The sequence below is a fragment of the Podarcis tiliguerta genome, assembly GCF_965153285.1.
Source record: "Podarcis tiliguerta genome assembly, chromosome: 5".
In the NCBI taxonomy this organism is placed as follows: domain Eukaryota; kingdom Metazoa; phylum Chordata; class Lepidosauria; order Squamata; family Lacertidae; genus Podarcis; species Podarcis tiliguerta.
In genome coordinates, this window is record NC_139538.1 from 4093391 (window position 1) to 4119554 (window position 26164).

General features: G+C 45.8%; 1 protein-coding gene across 7 annotated transcripts in view; it reads left to right on the forward strand.

Annotated features, from left to right (window-relative positions):
• Positions 1–26164, forward strand: part of ARMC9 (armadillo repeat containing 9) — an 89990-nt gene that overhangs the window by 51677 nt on the left and 12149 nt on the right. For 6 of the 7 annotated variants that reach the window (XM_083442060.1, XM_083442062.1, XM_083442063.1 and 3 more), the window contains exons 16-23: positions 451–527; positions 2863–2937; positions 8090–8180; positions 11244–11302; positions 18901–19005; positions 19377–19492; positions 25413–25537; positions 25882–26005. In XM_083442060.1, coding sequence (XP_083298186.1) covers positions 451–527; positions 2863–2937; positions 8090–8180; positions 11244–11302; positions 18901–19005; positions 19377–19492; positions 25413–25537; positions 25882–26005 — 772 coding nt within the window. The remainder of the gene's footprint in view (positions 1–450; positions 528–2862; positions 2938–8089; positions 8181–11243; positions 11303–18900; positions 19006–19376; positions 19493–25412; positions 25538–25881; positions 26006–26164) is intronic. The other variant, XM_083442059.1, reaches the window with a different exon arrangement.

Genomic DNA, 26164 nt, shown 5'->3' on the forward strand with positions numbered 1-26164 from the left:
CGGCTTCCAACAAAATATTAAAATACAGTAATGCATCAAACATTAAAAGCTTCCCTAAACAGGGCTGCCTTCAGATGTCTTCTAAAAGTCTGGTAGTAGTTGTTCTATTTGACATCTGATGGGAGGGCATTCCAGAGGGCAGGTGCCACTACCGAGAAGGCCCTCTGCCTGGTTCCCTGTAACTTGGCCTGATCCGTCAGGCTCTTCCTGGTCTAAATCTCAAAAATCCCAAAGGTTGTGCCGTTAATTCTTCTTCTTTGTCTTCTACTTCTTATATATTTATTTATACCTCCCATTTTTCCCTAACAGGGGCTCAAGGCAGTTAAGATCTCGAAGGGTAGCCAGGTCATATGAATGGGTCTGGGGGAAATCAAAATGCCATCTTCTTCTTCTTCTAAGGAATGCTTTTGACTCGATGGTGTTTTGTCTCTGTGTTTTGAACCTCCACAGGGAAGAAAATGTGTGTGAACATTGCAAACGAGGTACTCAAAGTTCTCTCAGATCTCCTTGGCCACGAGAACCACGAGGTAATTTTATAGCTAATGCTTGCAGGTATAAAGAAGGAAGGAGGCAAAGATAAAACACTTTTAGAAATCAAAACAGAACATCTTCTATTTATTGCAAATAAAAACCTGGGTGTGTGACTGTTTCTGAAAATACCTTGGTGGCGAATAGAAGTTCTTCATCTTGGGAAATTATCTGGACACTGCAAAGGCACTCTTCTTCCCTCCACCCTCTTTTTAGAATTCTCAAAGGGTAACAGAAAAAGTAAGAAATGTCAGACAGCTGTATCGTTCTTACCAAGCCCATTTGGATTCCAGACTGCCAGTTCCTGGAATTATCTTCAAAGTATCTCTCTGACCCTGAGTCACAACACTCTGTGTCACGCGGTCCTTCTTCAGAAACGCACATGTTGCTCTCATGATTCCAGATCTCAGCTTCTGGAGATGTCAGGACACAGAGCCACCGGCTTCTGTGCCTTTGGAGGTCAATTTGCAAACTGAAAGTATTGCATTAATAGCAGCAGCGCCTTGGTGGCAGCGGCTGATGGGAACTTAAGTCCAAAACAGTTGGCGGGCTCCGGTTTGGAGAAGGTTAGGGTTAGGGTTAGGGTTAGGCTCCGGTTTGGAGAAGGTTGCCTTTGTACCTGGAACTGTAGGACTGGAGAACTCTTGTGGAGCAAAGAATTCCACAGCCAGGGTTCAGTGGTGGAAAACCGTATCCTTCCTTCCCGTCAACCACGCTTTAGACCAGTGGTGGCCAAACTTGGCCCTCCAGCTGTTTTAGGACTACAGTTCCCATCATCCCTGGCCACTGGTCCTGTTAGCTAGGGATGATGGGAGTTGTAGTCCAACAAACTTCTGGAAGGCCAAGTTTGGCCACCACTGCTTTAGATGGTGGCACTTTAGTGCAGTGGTTCTCAAAGGGCGTGCCGCACCACACTGGTTTGGCAGGAGAAGATGGCGAGAAGATTCAAGGGCAATCAAAGAAAAAATGGATCATTTCAATGACGTATAGTATAGTATCCACGCCATTGGCTATTCTTTTGCAGTTTTCCAGGACATACTGTAGTGAACAGGTACTTTCAACTTTGACAAATGTGAAAGATCAGAAAAGAGAAAGGCCTCTCTGTGTTGATGAGGAGATGAGAATTTGTTTGTCTCAAATTAGACCTGATATATAAATGAGATTTCCCAGCAAAATCAAGCTCACACCTTCCATTGCGTTTGTGTACATACTTAAGGTGCATACTGAATGCAAGATGCTCGTTTATAATTATACTTTGAGAATGATTCCTGTTCTTATGTAGCTGCATTGTTTTAAACTTTCTGGATGTCCTGTGATCATATTATAAAATAGTTGAGTTCTGTGTTATAAATGAAGCACTGCTAGCGGGTGTTTCTTTTTGTTTCCCAATATATTTCTTTATCAATAAAAAAAACTGGGTATAGCACAAGCAAATTGTTTTCTGAAAGTGTGGTCCAGAGAAAAAAGTTTGAGAACCACCACCTTAGTGAATGACAAGGGTCAGGTGGTAGTGACAGTCTTTTAAGCATCCTGGTCACAAGCCATTTAGGACTTTGTAGATAAATCAGTTCAATTGCGACAGGAAACATGAATATTTTTTATTGCTGTGTTTTTATGGTGTGTTCACTTTTTATTTAAGCGGCTTTGAGAACACTTGTGTGGAACATCTCATGACTAAAACGGATAGTGTTTCGTATTCAAAGGGTTTCATATTCTTATCTTATTCTTTGTATTCTGATCTTATACACCTTTGCAAGATAGGTCAGGCTTAATCCCTCCAAATTGCACCCTGCGGATAGAGACTCAGAGAGGTTGGCTTGCCTAAGGTCTCCAATTGAGTTAATGGTGGAAGTGAAATACCATATTTTTCACTCTATAAGAGTACCTAGTTTTTAGAGGAGGAAAACAAGAAAAAAAATATTCTGAATCAAATGTTGTTGAAGAGCCTTTGCGCGGCTATCCCTGAAGCCAGAACAGCAAGAGGGATTGCTGCGCAGCAATCCCTCTTGCAGTTCTGGCTTCAGCGAAAGCAACGCAGCCTGCATTCGCTCCATAAGACGCGCACACATTTCCCCTTACTTTTTAGGAGGGAAAAAGTGCGTCTTATAGAGCGAAAAATACGGTATGACCTGGGGATTTCCTGGCTTGTACATTGCACTTTTAGCCATAATACTACATGGTGAGTTAAGGAGGAACAAGGTCCAGGGCAGCTTGGAAAGGCATTGCTGAAGATGTGGTTCTTGAGGGCAGGTGGGACAGAAGAGGGAGAGGATGAGCATCAGACAGTGTCTCAGATGGTGGGAAATGGGCTTATACATTGCTTTTCATTTGCAGATTCATCCGTACGTGAATGGGGCACTTTACAGCATCCTCGCTATTCCATCCATACGAGAAGAAGCTCGAGCAATGGTGAGGGAGCCCGGGCTGCTGTTTATTTGCTCTAAACAAAGCAAGGGGCTAAGTCAGCAGCAGTGAATGAGAGAAAGCTAGGATTTCCTAATAATTGCCGCACTTTCAATTGCAATACTTCGCTTTTAAGTTGTATTTTTTCCTTTCTTGAAAAGGTCTCATGCCTCAATGGGATACTTGGTTTCTGAAGATCTCAGCCCCCTCCTTCGTGGGTGTCCTGACAGAATGATACTATGCCCCCAGTAGCATGGCTGTTGTTTCCCCATGATGTGATCCCATGCTGCTTTTTAAGGGAAATTCAATTTACCTCCATGGTAATTTCCAGAGCAACTACTTGGTTAATCCACACATTCTGTATTAAGGTCTCCCTTAATGGGTACCCATTCCCAGTGAGTTACCTGTGCTTACTACGAATCTGTCCTTTCACTTACTCCAAATCCCAGAGGTCTCCACCTTGTCCCTTTAACATTCAGAATATCTCTGATGGATAAGATCGAAGGCCCCTCCAGTCCAGCAATCTTTTCTCATGCTGGAGATCAAGATGGCTGTGGGAATTTGTTTCCTTCATTGCTCAGAACTGCAAGTGTTAACAGCTTTGTTTGAAGTATATTTACCCAGCAGGGAGTACCTTTGACTTCATTGTCACTGGGTTTTTCTTCTAACTATGTGCACATCAGATTGCAACCAAAATAAAGCACATCTTCAGGGAGGGAATGGTCCCACCCTCCAGGTATATGGGCCTTCCCAGGGATGGTAGTTTTTTCAGTAAATGCATGGCAAAATGACAACGCAAGCACACCTGAGTTGGCATTCTGTTTCTCTCTCGCCTTTTTCTGAACACAAGCCATGACCTCAAAGCCTGAGGCCCATCAGCAGTGTTGATCTTCCATGTTCTGGTGCTCTGTCCACTTAGGATCTGAGCGTGTTGCCAGCAGCTGCAGTGCTGCTGAGTGGGCTTGGGCCGAGGCTGAGTTTTGCCAGCTGCTTCGTAAGTAACATTTGCAAGGTCACAGAATGGTGTAGGCTGAATCAATTCCATCCCTTGCAAGAAGTTATCTGTGTTAAATTAGGGCTTTAATGGAACCGCAGGGCATTGTGAAAGAGGCAGTACGCTATCCTTGTAAGTTGGTCTTGCTGAATGGGAAGAGGTGATGAATTGCCTTCTGCAGAAATGTTTTGGTGGGAGATAACAATACACCACAACTAAACAGCCCAACAAAAGCTGGTATCTGTTCTGATTTGCGCTAGCTCTCACTCTGGGTCTGTGCCATTATGTGAAATCCGTTTTAAGTGTAAGCCTGATGGATGTTTGTGTTCTTGCCTGTGATTCTTATCTTATCTCCCCTAGCCTATTCTAAAAAGCTATCTGTGAACACACTGCAGCAGGGTTTTTAAATTGGTGGATCAAATGGCTTTGTTTTTAAATTGCTACTCACCATCAACTCATCTTGTATCACTTGAGAAGGAAAGATGGAAGAATCTCCCCAGGAGAAGCTTTGATGTTCTTAACTTAGAATCTTATTATTGGCTTGGCAACTTCTAACAGGCAAAAAATGCAAGCAGACATGTTTGGATTTTTCCTCCCTAATGGACAAATGGGATGTTGTTGTTGTTGTTTAGTTGTTTAGTCGTGTCCGACTCTTCATGACCCCATGGACCAGAGCATGCCAGGCACTCCTGTGTTCCACTGCCTCCCGCAGTTTGGTCAAACTCATGCTGGTAGCTTTGAGAACACTGTCCAACCATCTTGTCCTCTGTCGTTCCCTTCTCCTTGTGCCCTCCATCTTTCCCAACTTCAGGGTCTTTTCCAGGGAGGCGGCCAAAGTCTTGGAGCCTCAGCTTCAGGATCTGTCCTTCCAGTGAGCACTCAGGGCTGGTTTCCTTCAGAATGGATAGGTTTGATCTTCTTGCAGTCCATGGGACTCTCAAGAGTCTCCTTCAGCACCAGAATTCAAAAGCATTCATTCTTCTGCGATCAGCCTTCTTTATGGTCCAACTCTCACTTCCATACATCACTACTGGGAAAACCATAGCTTTAACTATATGGACCTTTGTTGGCAAGGTTATGTCTCTGCTTTTTAAGATGCTGTCTAGATTTGTCATTGCTTTTCTCCCAAGAAGCAGGTGTCTTTTAATTTCGTGACTGCTGTCACCATCTGCGGTGATCATGGAGCCCAGCCTTTCGCATGATGAATTCTGCATATAAGTTTAATAAACAGAGAGACAATATACAGCCTTGTTGTACTCCTTTCCCAATTTTGAACCAATCAGTTGTTCCATATCCAGTTCTAACTGTAGCTTCTTGTCCCACATAGAGATTTCTCAGGAGACAGATGAGGTGATCAGGCACTCCCATTTCTTTAAGAACTTGCCATAGTTTGCTGTGATCGACACAGTCAAAGGCTTTTGCATAGTCAATGAAGCAGAAGTAGATGTCTTTCTGGAACTCTCTAGCTTTCTCCATAATCCAGCGCATGTTTGAAATGTGGTCTCTGGTTCCTCTGCCCCTTCGAAATCCAGCTTGCATTTCTGGGAGTTCTCGGTCCACATACTGCTTGAGCCTGCCTTGTAGAATTTTAAGCATAACCTTGCTAGCGTGTGAAATGAGTGTAATTGTGTGGTAGTTGGAGCATTCTTTGGCATTGCCCTTTTTTGGGATTGGGATGTAGACTGATCTTCTCCAGTCCTCTGGCCACTGCTGAGTTTTCCAAACTTGCTGGCATATTGAGTGTAGCACCTTAACAGCACCATCTTTTAAAATTTTAAATAGCTCAGCTGGAATATCATCGCTTCCACTGGCCTTGTTATTTGCAGTGCTTTCTATGGCCCATTTGACTTCACTCTCCAGGATGTCTGGCTCAAGGTCAGAAACCACACTACCTGGGGTGTACGAGACATCCATATCTTTCTGGTATAATTCCTCTGTGTATTCTTGCCACCTCTTCTTGATGTCTTCTGCTTCTGTTAGGTCCTTACCACTTTTGTCCTTTATTATGGTAATCTTTGTACGAAATGTTCCTTTCATATCTCCAATTTTCTTGAACAGATCTCTGGTTTTTCCCATTCTGTTGTTTCCTCTATTTCTTTACATTGCTCGTTTAAGAAGGCCTTCTTGTCTCTCCTTGCTATTTTTTGGAAATCTGCATTCAATTTCCTGTATCTTTAACTATCTCCCTTGCATTTTGCTTGCCTTCTCTCCCCTGCTATTTGTAAAGCCTTGTTGGACAGCCACTTTGCTTTCTTGCATTTCCTTTTCATTGGGATGGTTTTCGTTGCTGTCTCCTGTAGAATTTTATGAGCCTCCATCCATAGTTCTTCAGGCACTCTGTCCACCAAATCTTAATCCTTAAACTTGTTCCTCACTTCCACTGTGTATTCATAAGGGACTTGATTTCGATTGTTTCTTACCGGCCCAGTGGTTTTTTCTACTTTCTTCAGTTTAAGCTTGAATTTTGCTATAAGAAGCTGATGATCTGAGCCACAGTCAGCTCCAGGTCTTGTTTTTGCTGACTGTATAGAGCTTCTCCATCTTTGGCTGCAGAGAATATAATCAATCAGATTTCAATGCTTCCCATCTGGTGATGTCCATGTGTAGAGTCGTCTCTTGTGTTGTTGGAAAAGAGTGTTTGTGATGACCAGCTTGTTCTCTTGACAGAACTCTGTTAGCCTTTGCCCTGCTTCATTTTGCTCTCCAAGGCCAAACTTACCAGTTGTTCCTTTTATCTCTTGACTCCCTACTTTAGCATTCCAATCCCCTATAATGAGAAGAACATCCTTCTTTGGTGTCAATTCTATAAGGTCTTATAAGTCTTCATAGAACTGGTCAATTTCAGCTTCTTCAGCACCAGTGGTTGGTGCATAAACTTGGATTACTGTGATGTTAAAAGGTCTGCCTTGGATTCGTATCAAGATCATTGTATCATTTTTGAGATTGCATCCCAGTACAGCTTTCGCCACTCTTTTGTTGACTATGAGGGCCACTCCATTTCTTTTACGGGATTCTTGCCCACAGTAGTAGATATATGATGGTCATCCAAACTGAATTCGCCTATTCCCGTCCATTTTAGTTCACTGATGCCCAGGATGTCAATATTTATTCTTGCCATCTCATTTTTGACCACATCCCAGCTTACCAAGGTTCATGGTTCTTACATTCCAGGTTCCTATGCAATATTTTTCTTTACAGCATTGGACTTCCATGCATATCCGCAACTGAGCGTCCTTTTCGGCTTTGGCCCAGCCGCTTCATCAGCTCTGAATCTACTTGTACTTGTCCTCCGCTCTTCCTCAGTAGCATGTTGGACGCCTTCCGACCTGAGGGGCTCATCTTCCAGCGTCATAACTTTTATATGCCTGTTGTCTTTGTCCATGGAGTTTTCTTGGCAGGGGTACTGGAGTGGCTTGCCGGTTCCTGCTCCAGGTGGATCACGTTTGGTCAAAACTCTCCACTATGACCTCTCCATCTTGGGTGGCCCTGCACGGCATAGCTCATAGCTTCTCTGAGTTATTCAAGCCCCTTCACCACGACAAGGCAGTGAGGACAAATGGGATACAATACCTAATACTATACTTGTATTAGGAGCAGCTAAAGGCTAGCTTGCTACTTGGTGACTTTTAATAAGTTCCTGTACGCAGTGCTATTTTTTTAGAAAAAGACGTGCCAGAACTCACCATGAACACCTCCCTTGTTCTCTTAGAATGGCAGTGGCACCCATCTGAGAGGTGCCGGAACTGAGTGCTGGTGAGTTCCGGCTGGAAAAAAACCCTACTCAAAGTGCTATTTGGGTATTTGTTCTGGTTTGGCCTCTGCGAGATATGGAAGACTTTGAGAAGCTGTGAACCACATTTGTTTGAGAGTTTTCACTGTTACACATTATGCAGTCGAGTTTCCCGCATTTGGAGAAATTGCAGGGGTCAGCACACCCAGTCTTAAATCATTCTGTGTTTGACTTAGGTGTCAGAAATATGTCTGCTTTTCCCCTCCCATGGCCAGGCACTGCTCTGGTGGATGGAGAGAACAGAATGTCTGCAGTTGGGCACAGCTCTCCCACCGCAACGTTCTTTTCTGAAGCTAAACAAACCAGTGAAATGACCCTTTGCTGAGGTCACCCATATGATCCACTGACACGGCTCTGTTTTCCAACCCGTCCAGGAAATGGAAGACATTCTGCGCTGCTACATCGAGGAAGGAAACGCTGATATGATCCAGCAGATTGAGTTTATTATCAAGCAGCTTAAATCAGGTCAGAGGGACACACAGTCGCATCTGGGCTGAAAATCTTTATTAGAAAGCTTTTGTTGCTCTCAGGCAAAGGACTGGAAGAAGGCAGGCTAGGGGGTTTCATACCGAGAGCATCAATGTTTATATACCACTATTCATTTTTTAAAAACCATAAGTCTTTATAATTTTATGCAAAATCATGCAATAAAAAAACATTTAAAATGTTAAGATCAGAAATCAGCTAGCTATTATGGAAATATTATGGAACTTGCCCAGGGAAGTTCACCAGGCACCTTCACTATACACCTTTAGGTGCCAGACGAAAAGGTTCCTTTTTAACCAGGCCTTTGCCTGACCTGATCTACATCCTATAACCTTTTTGAAATGCTGGCTCTTTTTAGGGTGTGTTTTTTTTTCTTTACTGGGTTGTTGTTTGTATTTTGATTTTATGTATGTGGTCCTTTATGTGAACCGCCCTGAGACCTTCGGGTATAGAAATGAAATGAAATGAAATAAAATACGTGCTTTTAATTCCCTGCATAAGCCTAATGGAAATAGACTTAAAACAAATGGGTTGTTGGCAACATGTTTCTTAAACTTACCTGATCTCCCCTGGAATAGAAACTTTTTCAGCAGATGTTTTAAAGCTGAAACAGAAGGTGCGTCTTCTAGGATCAATTCACACAACCCTTGCGATGATAACCACGTATACATAGAAGTAAACCCCACTGATTTCATTTGGAAAGACTTCCAGACGATTGCAGCCTGGCAGCATTTTCCTAAACCTGTTCACTTGCAGGTAAACTCCACTGAGTTCATTGGCGCTTACTTCCAAGTAATTGTGCTTATGATTGCTGCCTTACCGCATCGCAGTAATTGTGTTTACTCATGAATAAGGCCCACTTATTTCAGCCAGACTTACTTCTTGGTAAGTGAACTAGGATTGCAGCTTTTAGCATGGCAATTTCATCTCTGTGTCGCCTTTCAGCCCATCATGAGGCAGTCACGTGATTGTTCTGTGTGGTCAGCTGCAGAGCACGATTCATTTAACATATCAGTGGAAATTTTGCAGCAATGTGCTTGAATACTATAGTTTGGCCACGAGCAAAATAGCCACTAGCTGTGAGCTGAACTGTATTGTGACTCAGCTAGTCATTTCTCAGCTTGCAAATACATTTAGATTACAAATTATGGAGGAGTTAGGTGTCTTAGAGCACTTCCAGGCAGGATCTTACTGCAATAAACAAGTTGTTGTGTTAATATAAATGTTTTTTTTTTAACTTAAGTAATCTTCCCTGGAAAATTTACATGCATGTGGAGCACCCTTCCCACAATAAACACTCATCTAGAAGCACACATATATTAGGAACATTAAACAGTAGGAAGAACTTTCTGATGGCATGGGCTGTTTTGACAGTGGAATGGACTTTCTTGGAAGGCAGTTGTCAGGGAACTGCCATCAGCTCAGAGGCGAGAGGTGGAAGGGCAGTTGTGTTACAGGGAGCCTCCGAAGGTCTTGCGAAGTAGTTCTTCTTCTGGCGAGGAGGGAAACCACACCTCCAGTGGGGAGGGGGTGCAAGGATCAGAAGATGCTAGGGAGAGCCTCAGCACCAAGCCTGAGCAAAGCGGAGGGGAGGCGAGTCCCCCTTTGCCAGCGCCCGTTCTGCGCAGTAGTCTTTGGCGCAGAGAGAGGAGGAGAAGGTTGGGGGTCACACGGTTGTTATGCTGGGGAAAGTATAAGGACTGCCCACTCCCAGAGTCTGCTAGCGACTGAGCAGACATGGACTTGCGACGCTCTGCACTGTAAATACCGTATTTTTCGCCCCATAGGACGCACTTTTCCCCCTCCAAAAATGAAGGGGAAATCTGTGTGCGTCCTATGGGGCGAATGCAGGCTTTCACTGAAGCTTGGAGAGTGAGAGGGGTTGGTGCGCACCGACCCCTCTCGCTCTCCAGGCTTCAGAAGCTATCAGCAAGCCTGGGGAGCCCATGGGAGTTCCCGCAGGGCTCCCTAGGCTGCGGATAGCAGTCTGCTGCCTGGAGCACGGGGCGCCCTCCAGAGGGCGCCCCGTGCTTCGCGCAGGTGTCTGCAAGCCTTGCGAGCCCGGCGGGAAGGCTTGCGGATAGCAGCCTGTTCTGGGGTCGGGGGAAGCCTGGGCTTCCCCCGCCCCAGCCCCGCGGCTGGGGGGGGGAATTATTATTTTTTTATTCATTCCCCCCCCCCCCAAAAAAGGAGGTGTGTCCTATGGGCCAGTGTGTCCTATAGGGCAAAAATATGGTAGTTTGTACAGATAATAAAGCCTGGAAAAGACAGGTTGGAGTCTTGCTTGTTTGCTCCCAAGCAACCACACCAGCATCTGATAGCAGTGGACACTCTCCTTCATTGGAGGTTTTTAAGCAGAGGCTGGATGGTCATCTGGTTGGCCACTCTGAGAACAGGATGCTGGACTGGATGGGCCATTGGCCTGACCCAACGGGCTCTTCTTATAAGAAGGCAGCAGAGGGTCAGTCTTTCTCTTACCTGAAAAACTTTGGACAAGAAGCAGCAGCTTGGCAGCATTCCTCCTTGCAAATGCCAGTGTCCCAAAGGGAGCGATGCTTATCATGATTTCAAGTTTTATGTGGCCGTTCTTGGATGTTGTTGTTCTTTTAAACCCTCTCCCCTGGAGGCTTGCCAGAAGGAATATCACCAAGCTGCTACTCCCCACAGTTCCGCTGTTGCCCCAAGCACTGTTCTGCAAGAGAAAGATTGCGTCTGTCTGCTGCCTCACCTCTGCTGCCATGAGCAACCCCAACACAAAATGTTACAGCTTTGCCTAGCACCCCACCCCAATTGCAAAGAACTTCCGAGGGCATTTTAAGGCCACCCCTCTATAAAGCGATGGGAAATGGTTGGGCCAAATGTCTTAACACAGCACTGCTTTCATTATGGCTTGTGCAGGGAAGTGTCCCCTTTGGAACATGCCCAAAGAGAGTAAAAATATCAGTCAGTGTCGAAAATGAGGGTAGTGGTGGTGGTGGGGACTTCTGCTGAAGCAAACTGCTGTGCTCATTTTCTCTTATGTTTCATCTTGTTTCCTTCTAGAAGATCCATTGGATGATAGCGCCGAGTCTGATGATGAGGAGAAGGAAGATAATGATGAGGTAAGTTTTATAAGCTGGATGCCTGAAAGTCTTAGGAGCTCACTGTGCCCCACATGAGGCTGGAATACTTGACCGTCATAATATCTCTGCGCCCCATAACATTTCTGGGTCGCTCAATTTTGGCTAGCCGTGTCAGGGAACTCCCATCAGTGTCCGAGGGAGAGAGCAAGCTCCAAAGGGATCCCAGAGAGCGTCCCGGGAGTGGGAGGGGCAGCCCATCTTCTGGGGGAGAGAATCAGCGTAGCTCCAGTGGAGAAGGGGGGCAGATGGGGGAAGCGGCGAGGCGATCCCATGACTCCTTGCTGGAGACCAGCGGGGAGAGAAGGGGTCCTCCGCTGCCCACGCCCTCCTTGCGCAGAAGGCTTCCTCGCAGGGAGAGTAGGCGGAGACTGGGCGTCAAAGAACTTCTTTGCTGGAAGAAGTTTAAGAAATGCCCACTGACGGATTCTGCCAGCGATTGAGACGGTCACAGGCGAGTGGCTGCCCGGACAGGAAAGGTTCACTCAGGCAACCCAGCCAGACGTTGGGACAAGTTTACGCACTAGCAACCCCTAGAACCATTACACTGTGCTAGCCAACAAAAAGTTTGTGTTACCAGCTCCTGCCTCCCAGAAGGGCAGCTTCTTGCCTTGGCCTCTTCCTCTACCTGTGGGACTAAGCATGACATTAGGCAGGGGGATTTACTGCCCCTCTGTCCACCTGTTGGTTTGAAGCTGCCAAGACTTGGAGGGGTTTTGCAAGCTGGAGGTGAGAGGTGGAGACAGGTCCACTTGCTCTACCAATAATAATAATAAATTTTATTTATACCCTGCCCTCCCCAGCCAAAGCTGGGCTCAGGGCGGCTAACAACAATGAAAATAATCAAACATTCTAAAAACCTTCCATTATAAAAATTCATTAAAATCAAATTGATGGCAACCATTAAGCAGGACCCTGTGCAGATTGCCAGAGGAGGGGGTCAGGCTGCGCCCTGACCAAAGGCCTTGTGGAACAGCTCTGTCTTACAGGCCCTGCGGAAAGATGTCAAGTCCCGCAGGGCCCTAGTCTCTTGTGACAGCGCGTTCCACCAGATTGGAGCCACAGCCGAGAAAGCCCTGGCTCTAGTTGAGGCCAGCCTAACCTCTCTGAGGCCTGGGACCTTCAGGATGTTTTTATTTGCAGACCGTAGGTTTCTCTGTGGGGCATACCAGGAGAGGCGGTCCCGTAGGTACGAGGGTCCTAGGCCGTGTAGGGCTTTAAAGGTTACCAAGCAAGTCCTGGGGCACCTACATCCTCCAGTTGGGAGCTAGAGATGATGAGAGCTAGAGTTGCATCTATCTTCTCCCTCTCTACACCTGATGGCTGCTCAGAGGAATGAATCTCTGTCTCCTGCTTTCAACTCTGAGCTGCCGTCAGAAAGCAAAGACCCACCGTGGCTCTGCACTTTCACCTGACGATTGCAGAGGCAAAAAAACCCCGAGGCTTCAGCTGAACTTGGTGGCTGGGTTTATTTATTTATAAAAATATTTCTATACCACTATGTCACACATCACAGTGGTTTTACAGCAATAAAAACAATCCCATACAATATAAGCAGTATAAAAAAAAAAGACTTAACACTTCACCATTGTGGCTGGATGTATTATTAATTGCCTGCAAAGGCCTGGCAGACTAGAAAACTTCTCAGCAGATGTTAAAAAGTTGGCACAGAAGGCATCGTATTCCACAGGACTGGGCCAGTGACGCCGGAGGCTCCGTTTATGGGCCCAATAAATACGAACTACAAAAGTTGGGATTCTCTGCAAACCCATGCCAAAGTTTTGCAGGTTTGTTTTTGTACGTTTGGTTTTTTTTTGCAGTTAAAACCCTGTCTTTTGCCACTCACCACAAACGGAGCAATTGCTTCTTAAACCTAGGATTGATAGCTATGACCCCAGGTTTGAGTAGCAATTGATGAATTGGTGGGGTGCTGCAAAAAGGGGTTTTTTTTGCTGCAAAACACTGCAAAAGTTTGGCACAGATTTGGAGGGAACCCCAATTTGGGGGTTCATGGTGGAGCCTCATCAACTCAGGGAATGACCAGTGATGCTTCTGCGGATTATCTGAGTGTTTGAGCTGCGGTACAAGGGTTTGGGTGATCCCTTAGGTACCCTGGACCTCCAGAAATGGGCTCATCTCACTCTCCAGAACAAGATGGACAAAACTCTGTACTTTTGCATCTGAGATGCTGAGGGGTGGGGGTGGGGTGAAGAGAAACTTCCCTGAAGCCACAGAGTCAGGATTTGGGCCTAGGTGTTTCCCTGTCACACTGTTCCTCTTCATCCCCTCCCCAAGTCTTCTTCCTGAATATAGTCACATGGCTCATTCCATCCAGTTAGGAATCCTATATTGAGTGGGATGGCATAGTTTATATCAGTTCTGGTGAGGTCACAGCATGAAGTGAAATCACAAAGCATTTTATTAGCCTTGGACGGGTCACTGAAGGCAATTTGGTGAGGGGCAATTCAAATGAATAAATGAGCATGTTTGCAAGGAGTGTTGAAAAATCATCAGAAAGGGGAGGTGTTTTTTGACACTGCCAAAGCATGCACAAAAAAGCGAAACAGTTTTAGCTCTGTCCTAATCCTTGGGCTTGTTATGTGGACGTGCTGACCTGTCTTAATTACCAGGCCAACCTGCGGAGCACGTTTTAAAGAAGATGCTCTGATAATAAGCCTCCACCCGCCCTGTTTGCATTCCTCCACTGCAGCAAAATCTGGTGCATCTGTGCCAGCACGATGACAACTGGTGAGAAATTCCTGGAAAAATACTGGGATATAAATAGTGTGAAATTTGTGGTCTTGAAAGGATCATTTGCCAAAGCAAATGTCTCTGTCTCATGTTCAGCAAGTCAAAAAGGACAAGCTCTGTGGGCTATTTAAAGGGAAGATGAGGCGCTAGTTTGGGAATACCTGGAAATACCCGAAAGACTTGGGGCAGAGCCCACTGAGAAGGTCTCCTGTTTAGGGCCCACTGCGACTGATGGGAGGATTGTAAAATATTCCTAAGAGCGCATTCCCGTTTCACCTTCCAAGTTACAGAGCACCTTTCATTCACCAGCGTGGAAAGGCAAGCAGTTCTAAGCTTTACAGTTTACTTATTTGTGTAAGAGAAGTCACACACCCCCACACCCCAATTGCTGTGCTTCTAGCTCTTTGGCTGTGTAGCAATGGTTGTTTTTCACAGGACTGTAGATAGTATGAATGAAGCATCTTTGACTGATGCATGTCAATTTTTTCTTGACCTTTCTGATCTCTAGTCAAGCAGGTTTTCCAGGTTTTTGAAGCACTGTGAACGTGTCTGATTAGCAAACATAGTGAGACAGTTTGGGGGGGGCACGGGAACCCCAAACCTGAATGTGTGAAGGATGACTTGCAGACTGCTACAATGACCCAGGATCCTGATTCTCTTTGCTTGCGTTAAGCTAGGCTGTGAGTTTCAGTTCCCTGGTACATCTTTTAACAGTACTGGACAGGTTGCCTTTTTGTAGAATGAGGACTAAGACCTTTTTCTGGTTGGGGTGGGTGGGAAATGTTTGCCCACAGCTGACCAGCTCTTCTGCATATGGGCTGTTTGGCCTTGACTTATGGGTATGATCTGATTGAGGTCCACAGCTCATGTCTAGCATACATAGACCACTGAATCTCTTGCACCTTAATCTCTTTTTGTCTACACAATAGGCCCATAGTGCAACTTGGCTCCTGGCAGAGAGATAGTAACTTCATATCTGATAAGTGGTTTGAATCCAGATAGAGCACAGTGCCCACACTGACTCTTTCCCCTTTGCATGTGTGAAGAGATGCGTGTGTTTGACCTTTGCCCTGTGGGTAATCTGCTTTTGTTGACCAAGACTAGAGAGTTATTCATTTTTTTGGATGAGCAGGGGAGAAGTGGGAATTCTTGAGAGGATAGACTTCTGATTGAACCAGCAAGGCTGCCGCTGTCATCTGCTGTAGTTGAATTATCCATTGGACAATAGCATCCTTGTACTCTTCTGCTACCACACCCTGATAGCCAGGACCCTCCCAAAGACCCTCCCACCGTGGAGCCACCTCCAGCACTTCCTCCTATCAGTGATGTCCCTGGTGACAGTCAGGATGCCAATTGGGCACTGGAACCATCTCCGCCTCCTAGGTCACAGAGCACCCAATTGCTTGCCCAGTCTCAGGACCCCTGTCATTGGCTGCACCAAAGGTTGTGCCCACCCCACGCTTCAAAAGGAAGCGGCAGGGTGGCCTGTGGCTTGTTGGATCAACTTCTTAGCTTGCCTCCGGCCGTGCGGTTCACCTAATGTGCCTTTTAAGCCTTGCCTCTGCACCGTAATGATTTAAGCATTAACGATTTTGGCAGAGACTGAAATCCGAGTTCTCTCCGTCCAGTTGAGAGCCAGGCCTTTTCTGTTCTTACGCTTGTAATTCTATTCCTCCGCTTGGGCAGGTTTAATCCTTGGATTGCAAAATGGGTTTGCAGGCCATGACCTCCTGAATGTCACCAGGGATACTTACCAGCTTCTTGCAGGATATTGTTCCTGGTTTCTGAGCAAATAGTCGTTTGTTGACACACGGCAAGCGGTTGGACCCCTTCTCCTTTCAGAATGCAGGAAGGAATAATCTGCTGTTGTGAGGTGGTGAAATTGTGTAAGGGACTGACCTGTGTCTACCAAGGTCTTAGCCTGCAAGAGGAAGAGTTGAAGGATGTAGAAGCATCCTGAAACCACAAACCTACTCCATTTGTCAGTGTCAAGAAAGGTGTGAACTTATGTCAACACATTCTTTCCGTAACCCAGGAAACAAAATGCCATCCTCCCAAACTGTGCCAAGGAGGAGGCTTTCTGTTCCCGTGATTATTTTTTATTGACGTAACATTTTCTACCCCTTTCTTCTAGCGCCAGCGCACTACTTACAGGTGTCTTGGAACAGTTTAAAATCACAATATATATAAAAAATCTGTTATTAAAATGCAGTAAAACACAACAGAGTGGCATGGATCGGCTAGGGGGTTCCTCGTCAGAGGAAGACCAGGAGAACCTGCACCAAGCCCTAGGTCAGGCTTCACCTTTGGGGTGAGGAGCCAGGATCCTGCAACAAGCCCATCTGCACCCCGAGTGAGTTTAGCCTGTGATACTGAGGCTGGACGAGTCCCAGGCCTGTGGGAAAGGCGGTGCCTTAAATGCCAGATGGTTTGTTTCTGATTCTGCTTTGGAGATCAAGCACTATCTATGGTGTGCCATTTTGGAATTCATGAAAAACTATGGTTGGTGCTGAGCAGGAAATGGAGAAAGAAGACAGGAGAGAGGAAGGAAGGAAGGAAGGAAGGAAGGGAGGGAGGGAGGGAGGGAGGGAGGAAGGAAGGAAGGAAGGAAGGAAGGAAGGAAGGAAGGAAGGAAGGAAGGGTGAGCTCACAACATTTTCGTGATCTTCCAAATCACATTTGAGCCGATAGCCTGAATTAAGTTACAATTTTCTTCTTTTTCTTCACATGATCACCCTTGGTTATGGCTGTCTCCTCCCTCCCTCCCTCCCTCCCTCCCTCCCTCCCTCCCTCCCTCCGCCCCTCCCTCCGTCTGCCTGTGTCATCTTCGCCCTTCCCGCAGCAATTGAACTTTAAATTGTAAGCCTCTTGGGGCAGAGACCTGCCAGGTTTTCGCTTATGTAACTCTCTAAAGTGCCACCACATAAATAATAATTGTTAGCAATTTTAAAAATCGGTCGAATTCAGCATTATGCCATGACGAACATTCTGTCTACACAAGTGTTTCAGCTTTTCAGACCGAATTACCTCCTTTCCTCTGCTGAGCCAATTTTGGGGGGCAACGGTGGGAAGAGCCCCTTTGCTCAAGTGGGAGTCCTTGTGCGGGGCTTCCACTCCCGGGGCACGTTAATCCTGCCCGTTGTTTTAATTGCTGCAGCAGTTGGTGAGTTTAATTCCTCCCACCCGCTGCACAGAGGGAGACTCACAAGGATGCTGTGTAGTATTTGGTGTAAATCAGGGAATGAAAATCATGGGCTTTGCATGTCTGCTCAATGCCTTCATTGTACAAATAGCCTGCAAACTCTGGTGGCAATTTATTTGGCTAATTTCATTTAACTGTTTAGAAAGAACATTTTGTCAGAGCTGCGGCGGAATTGAGTTAGCTTCAGTGGGGATTTGTTTGGCCGGTTTCCCTTGTATGGATCTCCTGTTCTTGTTCCTGCAAAGCTCACCTTTGCAAACAGCCCCTATTTTGGAAGCCTATGCAGATTTCAGCCCCCCCTCCTTGCATCAGCGACGGTTTACTCCCAGTGAACAGTGATACCAGTGTTCTGGGTTTATTTCTTCTGGCCTTTGTCACTCTGGAGATGACACTACAGTTTTATTGCTTTCTGCTTCCTTTCAGCATGGATTTGGGCAATTCGTGTAAAAGGCACAGTAAAATCCAAGCATGCCATACTCAAAAGTCTGCGGCCACCTTGATGATTTACAGCGGTGGTTCCCAAAGGGGTCGCATTGCCCCCTGGGGGGGGGGGGATCACCTAGAGGGGTGCTAAGAGACAAGCGAGCAGCAGGGGACCTCTGAAGGGGTCAATGACTATCAGACATTGAAAAACTTGTAGCACTAGATCAGGTTCACCTATTTTGTTGAATAGATTAAACTAAATAGTTCTAATTGGATTTTGAACGAATGTGCAATTGTTGCTGAATGTTATTAAGTCATAAGCTTCCTTAGTGGGTCATGCAAACCGCTATTCTGAAGAATGCTTTTTATAGGGTAGGGGGTACTGGAGATGTGTTGATGGAACCAAAGGGGTGGTGGACCAAAAGCGTTTGGGAACCACTGATTTGCAGGGTGTTCCCCTTGCCAGCCAGCTTGCGTTGAGCTGGCATAACCCCTGTGTGCTTGTTGTCTGGGCGGCATGGCTGCCCCTACTTCCATGGCTGCTTCCATGCTGCTTCAGGTAACGTCAGAGAACAAGTGTGGCACAGGGGCTAGGAGCACCCCAGACCGTGCACTTGCTCCTTCAGAGTGAGCTCAGCCCTGTCCAGAACAGGCAACTTCTCCAACGCCCCAGACAAGGGAACCACCTCTCCACAGAGCCTCCACCTTCTTCAGATCCAGTTTCACTTTATTGATCCTGATCAGAAACCAGCCCAAAACCTGCACAGCATCTCCCAACTCAGACAATACAGAGAAATAGAGCTGGGTCCCATCAGTGAGCTGATGGCTCTTTGCCTAAAATCTCCTAAAGGTTGTCTTCAGTGACTTAGGGTGGTGGATAGCACTGGGGACAGAATGAAACCCTATGGAACACCATAACTTAACTGTTGTGGACTGAAGAGTGGCTACCTGCTTCTGTGCTCTGGAGATGACCTTCTAGGCAGGAGCAGAACCACGGTGACACCTTGCCCGACTACCTGACAGAACTGTAACTTTATGTCTGCCTTAATTGCTGAGCAGCTTTTGCCTGATGAAGACACTGCTCGGCATTGGGAGCCATGCACTGCATCTCATTGGCTTTGCCTGTCACATGGTTTATTCCCGTGACCTGAGAACTGTCCCAGCTCTTAGGGGTCCCTGACTCTCTGCTTTCATGTCATGGCAGGAAGACCACAACAGCATGGAGGCCGACCTGGACAAAGACGAAGTGTTGCAGCCTCAACAGGGGGAGTTGTCGGGGGAGAAGCTCCTGACCACGGAATACTTGGGAGTAAGTAGCGGCTTTGGGTATGATGCTTACCAAAAATTTGTATTTTGAGTTATGTATCAAAAAGAGAAAAATGACAAACTGAGCATACCTCCCTCCCTTTTACCCAACCTGAAGACATAGTTCAGATTTTAGTAGCAATAGCCTAATAAGCCTTAGAACGTTGCCTTCTTTTTTTCTTTAAAGAAAGGCACTGATTTGCCTAATAAGCCTTAGAACGTTGCCTCCATGTGTTGGGGGAGGCGGGACAAGACTTGACCCTCTTCTTCCTTCCCACTACACCTGGCCTTTGGACAAGCACTAGCATGGACTCAGGATGCGTCCCCCTCCTGAGGTCTCTGTTTAGTGCAGCTGATCTCTCCTCCTCATTTCAGATCATGACCAACACACCGAAAGCGAAGAAGAAGCCGGTCCCCAGCATCCCGCAAAGCATTGACGAGCCCCTCCAGAGACCTGTGACACCGGGCCATCACAGGGCTGCCTACCCAACGTAAGTCTGGGCAAACAAGCCAAAAGCTGGGAGGCCTTTTGCTTTTGACCTTGGTTCAAAGAAAATGCAATTCAGATTGATGGAAAGATTCTGACGAAATAAAACTGCATTAGACAGGACATTGCCCTTGCTTTGTTTTTTAAAAGGAGTTTTCACTTAGAGCAACACATGCCCTTTGTTGGGGTGGGATAGCTCCTTGCATCTCCCCATAACTTGCAAAAGCATAGTAAATCCAGGCAAAGTTATGCAGACACAAGTTGCAGGTTTTTTGCCGTGATATTTGGATTGTCTCCAGATGCAGATTTTTTGAAACAGAGTGGAATAGGCAAAGCCCTGCCTTTGGTGTCGACCTCCGGCTTTGCTGCGCATGTTCCTATAAAGACCTTGGGCTAGCCAGGCCCTGGAGCCGCTTCCTCAAGCTACAGCTGTTAAGAGCCAGTGACTCAGGGAAAGGAGCAGGGGAAATCACAAGGCCTCTCCCCTCCTGCCCTGTGTTCCTTGCCAGATGTGAGCGTCTCTCTCCTGCCGTCGTCACCTAGCAGCATCTGAAAGGCCACAGGTTCACATCCATGCTCTGTCAATGTTTGTACAAATCTGTGTGGAGAAAGAGGCAGAACCTCAATCCAAAAGAAACACTTGGAGACAACGCGTAAAGGTCAGGAGGAAGCAGGAACAGCGCAGAGGGCAAAAGCGCAGAGAGGTGTTTGTAAGGCTGGCAAGATGATGCAGATAAGCTTTGGACGCTCAAAAATGTGATATGGCATCATCATCGTCATCTCAGAAGCATAGAATTGTAGAGCTGGATCAGACCCAAAGGGTCAGCTGGTTCAATCCCTTGCAATGCAGGAATTGCAGCTAAATCTGACCAGTATGAACATAGTTGTTCAAAGAAGCCGGTTTTGTTTCTCAGGCTCAACAGCCCTTTTTGCATTATGACCCAAATTAGGGAGCCAGCATGGGAGCCAGCCAGAACCGTTGGGAAGAGCGGCCTGGTTTGCAGGAATGGCCGTCATCTGCTTAGTTTTTTAAGTGCCCTTGCTGGTTTTCTTATGACATTTCCAGCCACGGTTGGTGTTTCATCTCAGCGTGCGTGGCAGGAAGCTTTTAAACTGCATAAATGTGAAGAAGAGGCATTTGCAAAATAGCAGGCTTTTCATTGCCCTTCCTAGCAGGTGGGGCTTTCTTCGTTTTCTAGGTGTTTTCGGGTACGATAAAATGAGAAGTCCTCCTTATTACAATATGGTGGATTATGCTTCTAAAAATATAGTGAGATCTAAAGCTTTCCACCTGCTGTCACTCCCTCCCTTTTACTTTTTGAACAGCACACAACCACTGCAGAGAGGTAATCGCTTTCAAAAACTCTCTGCCGCTTCTCTTTCTTTTCTGCCTACTTTTCCCCCCGCTGTCACCATTTGCAAGGCCTAACAGGACTTAGCAACAGAAACAGCCAGCGTGGAAACATTGAAGTGGTTAGATTTAAACAATGCGCTGGATAAGTGCCATGAAATTACCCCTCTTTGCTCCTTTTTCTCTCCCCTCTCAACTTCCACTCACAAGGCTGTGAAAACTCAGGGTGGCAGAGAGATGAGATACAAAGCACTCTCAGACCCAGGCGTTGGGAAACGAATTGATGATGAAAGCATTTCCCCCAGCTCAGTACCGTAATGTAGCCTTTCCCAACCTGGTGCCTTCCAGATATTGCAGGAGTACCACTCTGGTCATCCCTAACCATTGAGCTGGCTGCTGGGAGTCTAAAACGACTGGAAGGCTCCAGCTAACTAAAGGTTGCTGTAGTACAGTGGTGCCTCGCAAGACGAAATTAATCCGTTCCGCGAGTCTCTTCGTCTAGCGGTTTTCTCTCTTGCGAAGCAACCCTATGAGCGGATTAGCGCTATTAGCGGTTTAGCGGCTATTAGCGGCTATTAAAGGCTTAAGGGATTAGCGGATTAGGTGCTAAAAGGCTATTAGCAGCTTAGTGCCTTAGAAAAAGGGGGTGGGGAGCGAAAAAAACCCTCAAGAATCGCAAGACGTTTTCGTCTTGCGAAGCAAGCCCATAGAGAAATTCGTCCTGCGAAGCACCTCTGAAAACGGAAAACCCTTTTGTCTAGCGGGTTTTCCGTCTTGCGAGGCATTCGTCTTGCGGGGCACCACTGTAGTAGTAATAATAATAATGATGATGATGATGTAATATTCTATGCCAGAGACAGGCTCCCTTGGAGCACGCCATGTCACACGCAAACTGGGAAATGGTAAATAATAGCCTAAGGTAGCAACCTGTGCCCATGCTTAAGTCATTGGGCTCCAGCTCCCATCAGCCTCAGCACTTTGAATTGTGCTCGGAAACGTACTGGGAGCCAATGCAGATCTCTCAGGACCGGTGTTATATGGTCCCGGCAGCCACTCCCAGTCACCAGTCTAGCTGCCGCATTCTGGATTAATTGCAGTTTCCGGGTCACCTTCAAAGGTAGCCCCACATAGAGCACATTGCAGTAGTCCAAGAGAAGAACGATGACAGGGAGGTGCGGGCGGCGGTGGTTTGAATGGAGCAAAGAAAAAGAAAGTAGGTAAATGAGGGTTGCTACTGTCAGGTACTATGCACCTTGATTTTAAAAAAGAACTTATTAAATTATTATGTCTGGGAAGAGACGGGCAGGGAGCATTTGCTGCTCTGCCACAGGCTGCAAAATGCCTTGGACCAACCTTGTGAAGTCCTGGAGCAGGAATAGCCAAACAGCAGCTGCTCCAAGCCAGACGGATGGAGTGGCTGTAGTGTACCACCTCTGCCGCAGCTGCTGCAACCGTAGATAACATCACAAGCATTGTGATAATCCCTTGCACAGGCCTTTTGATGCGTCATGTGGGCACCAGCCCCAGGTGCCACTCGTGGGAGCCTCAGATTTCACCTGCCGCTTCCTGCAAGGCACATTTCAGACCTGGCAATTTAATTTGGCGTTCTCCAGACCAGGGGAATTCGTGATTTCTTTCTCAGCTGGATTTGAGGAAACCCCTTGCCATTCGCCGGATCAGGCCCTGTCATTAGAATGCGGCCATTTACATTGATTTCTCTTTTTTTTTATAAAAAAAATAATTTTTATTAATTTACAACAAAAACAAATCATACAATAATTTCACATCCAATTTTTCACAAAATCTTTCTTTTCTGGACTTCCTTCAGCTTTTCCGTAAATCTTTCGTAGTCATTATTAATTTACGCATTTCTTAGGTTTGTATTGTCATTATTTGAACCTTTCTTTTTCTATTCCCTTTTAACAATACCTCTCGCGTTTCACAGTGCTTTTTAAAATCCCTCTAGCGTTATTTGACCATCACTTATACTCTCCAGATATTCCACAAATTTTCCCTAGTCTTCTGTGAACTTTTGGTATCTTAAGTATCTAATCTTCCCCGTCATTTTATCCAACTCAGCATAGTCTAGCAGCTTCCTTCTCCATTCTTCCATTGTCGGTATTTCCTGTTGTTTCCATTTCTGAGCCAGTAACACCCTTGCAGCTGTCACTGCATATTGAAAGAACTTACTATCCTTTCTCTTTATCTCTTTTCCTAAAATGCCTAACAGAAAGGCCTCTGGCTTCTTTATAAATGTATATTTTAATATCTTTTTCAATTCATTGTATATCATTTCCCAGAAGCCTTTCACTTTCTTGCATTCCCACCACATGCGATAAAATGAACCTTCTTTCTCTTTACATTTCTCAGTCGCATTTTAATAATGTGGTAAAAGCAAAGGTCTAAGTGCAAGTGCATATAAATAGCAGCAACCACATGTGGAAAAGGTGGACATCTCAAAAAATAACAAAAAACACAAGTACTGTGCTTTCTTCACTGTCACCCTCAGGGATTGGAACTGGCAGCCCAGAGACTATAGCTCAGGAGTAGATCATATGATTTGGGTGCGGAAGGACCCATGGTCAGTTTCCCACACCTCTGAAATATTGGTGCTGGAAGATTCCTATCCAAATAACAGAGCTGTTACCCATCAGAATGGAGTTCAGCCTTCCCCAATCTGGTGCCATCCAGAAATGTAGATAGATAGATACATAGTTAAACTTTATTTGCATTAGCCAATGGCCATAGCAACATAAAACAAGCAATATATACAATTAAAAAGACAACAGTGGGTAAAAAGGGCAATCAAATGACCAAGATTATCGTTCAGATAGTGGCCCTTAATCTCATTGCACCCTCGATCAACCTAGCAACCTTTGCTGTTGTCTGATCATTTTGATCTGATAAAAGAAAGAACAATGTGGCTGCAGATGGGCGGCCTGGGATGGTGAGTAGGAGTGGGGTGATGATCTCATTCCTCAGGTCTTATAAAGGGGACAGGACAGGAGAACATGAGCCGCTGTTTCCGGATTGCCATCTCCACAGGGGCAGAGTCGTTTCTCAGTTGGAATCTTTGGGTACCTGCCCTCAAGTACGGCAGAGGGCATCACATCCAGTCTGGCCAGTGTGAAGAAGGCACATCTGTATTTTGGGATGGTTAATTTATGCAAATATGGTGCCAGGGAATCAAACTGAGAAGGGGGAAAAAGGCATACCAAGGACAGAAACGTATTTATTTCCTGAAATTTATACACTGGTTGATTTTTGTACAAAAAACAATACATAAAAAAAACCCCATCAATGTGGTTTTCGAGTGGGTTGCTTTTTTATTTTGGTTATGTATTTTGTGGTTTTATATTTTGATTTTATTCTGTGAACCGCCCAGAGACATCTGGGCATAGGGTGGTATATAAATTCAATAGATGATGATGATGATGATGATAATAATAATTTATTATTTATACCCCACCCATCTGGCTGGGTTTCTCCAGCCACTCTATCAATTTATTTTACTTATAAAATAAATACATAAAAAATCTTTTATTATTATTATTATTTTTAAAGTTTTTATTGTTAAAATAATTCAGCATTAATACACACATATTGTGAATATACAAACATACATTTCATACAATCCTTAAAAATGTTCAAACATACCTACACTCAATCCCACAGATAATTCCTTTTCCCATCACCATAAAAACAACTTTTAAATAATCAAAAGATAAAGTCAACAATTGACTAAAAACAGTTCGAAACATACGTTCACATTCTTCATTTCTGGGCAGGCTTTTGTCTATAAACAACAGTGTTTTTAGCAGGCACCCAAAAGAGTACAGGGAATGTGTCTGCTTGGGGTCAGTAGGCAGGAAGTGCGGCCGCACTAAAGATTTCTTACAAAGGTGGAACGGGTATTGTGTGCTACCTAAAACTGTGCTAGTTCCTTACATGGAAGTGGTCAGGTGGACGTATGTGGGGTAAGACAATCTTGCAGGTAAACTGGTCCCAAGTTGATGAAGGTTTTGTATACTAATCGCAACACCTTGAACCTGGCCCAGTAGCAAATCGGCAACCAGTGCAGATCTCTGGGCATATTGTTGGACAACAATTCCCATTAGACCAGCCAGCATGACCAGCGGTCAGGATTGTTTGGAGCTGCAGTGCGAAAACCTATGGGAGGGAGCCACCAGATTACGGAAGCCTAGAGCAGACCGTAATGAGCTAATGGGCCGATGGAAGACTTCCTATAAGGCAGGTGCAGGCATTCAGCTTACAGAATCAAACGGAAATGTAAATCTTGATCTGACACAGTGGAATGAGTTGAGAGGAGGCTTTTGCCCAGCTTTGCTAAGGAGCTGCGTACATAATCCCAGAGTTCTCCTCCGCAAAAATGTCCTGACTTTGGTAAACAAGGGGGAAACTTCACCGCAAGGCTGTTTTGGTGCTGGCAAGCCAGCTTGCAATGCAAAATGCCTCTCTATTGCAGGAAATGCAGGAGGCAATAATTCTTGCACGATAATCATTTTCAGTTACAAGCATTCACCGCTTTTTGACTTTTCGTTTTCCTTGCCAGGCCAGAAAATGATGCCCTTTCTTCCTGTAGCAGGGACAGCCATCTCCAGTCTGAGCAGAACTCCCGTCCCCCCACCCGCAGCGGCAAGAGACCCAGCCACTCCGAGCTCTGCTTCTCTTCATCGTGTAAGGATTGGATGGAGGTCCGCGAATTTTAGGTTTAAGTCGGCCATTCCGAGGCATATCAGTGAACATGCTGCTCTGGTCTAGATATCACGGTGCTAGCACTCCCCCAATCTGGTGTCATCCAGATGTTTTGGACTACAACTCCCATTAGCACCAGACAGCATGATGGGAGTTGTAGTCCAAACCCACTGCAGGGCATCAGGTTGGGGGAACGTTGTTGCCACAAGAGGGTTTGAAAGATGGGTGGACCAGCAGGCGGGGCACGGGACACGAGACGTGGGCCCAAACACTTGGCAGAAAAAGCCCCACCTCCCAAATTTTGAAGCATATCTTTTCTAAAACAGCAGTTGAAACTGAAACCTCTGAGGGGTCCCTCGGGCGTCTTGGAATGGTTGGTTCAGCTGCTGAGATCCTGACTCTCCAGTCCTTCAGTGTTGCCCAGGACAGCGTAGACCGACTGTCAGACAGGTATGTAAGTGTATGGTCTATTGAAAGAGTGGCCTGTAAATTCTTAAGTAGCGTGTTTATCATAGAATTGCAGAATCATAATATCAGAAGGGACGCCAAGGGCCACCGGGCTCAGCCCCCTATTTCTTCTTTATTTTTCTTTGGCAATCACTCATAGCC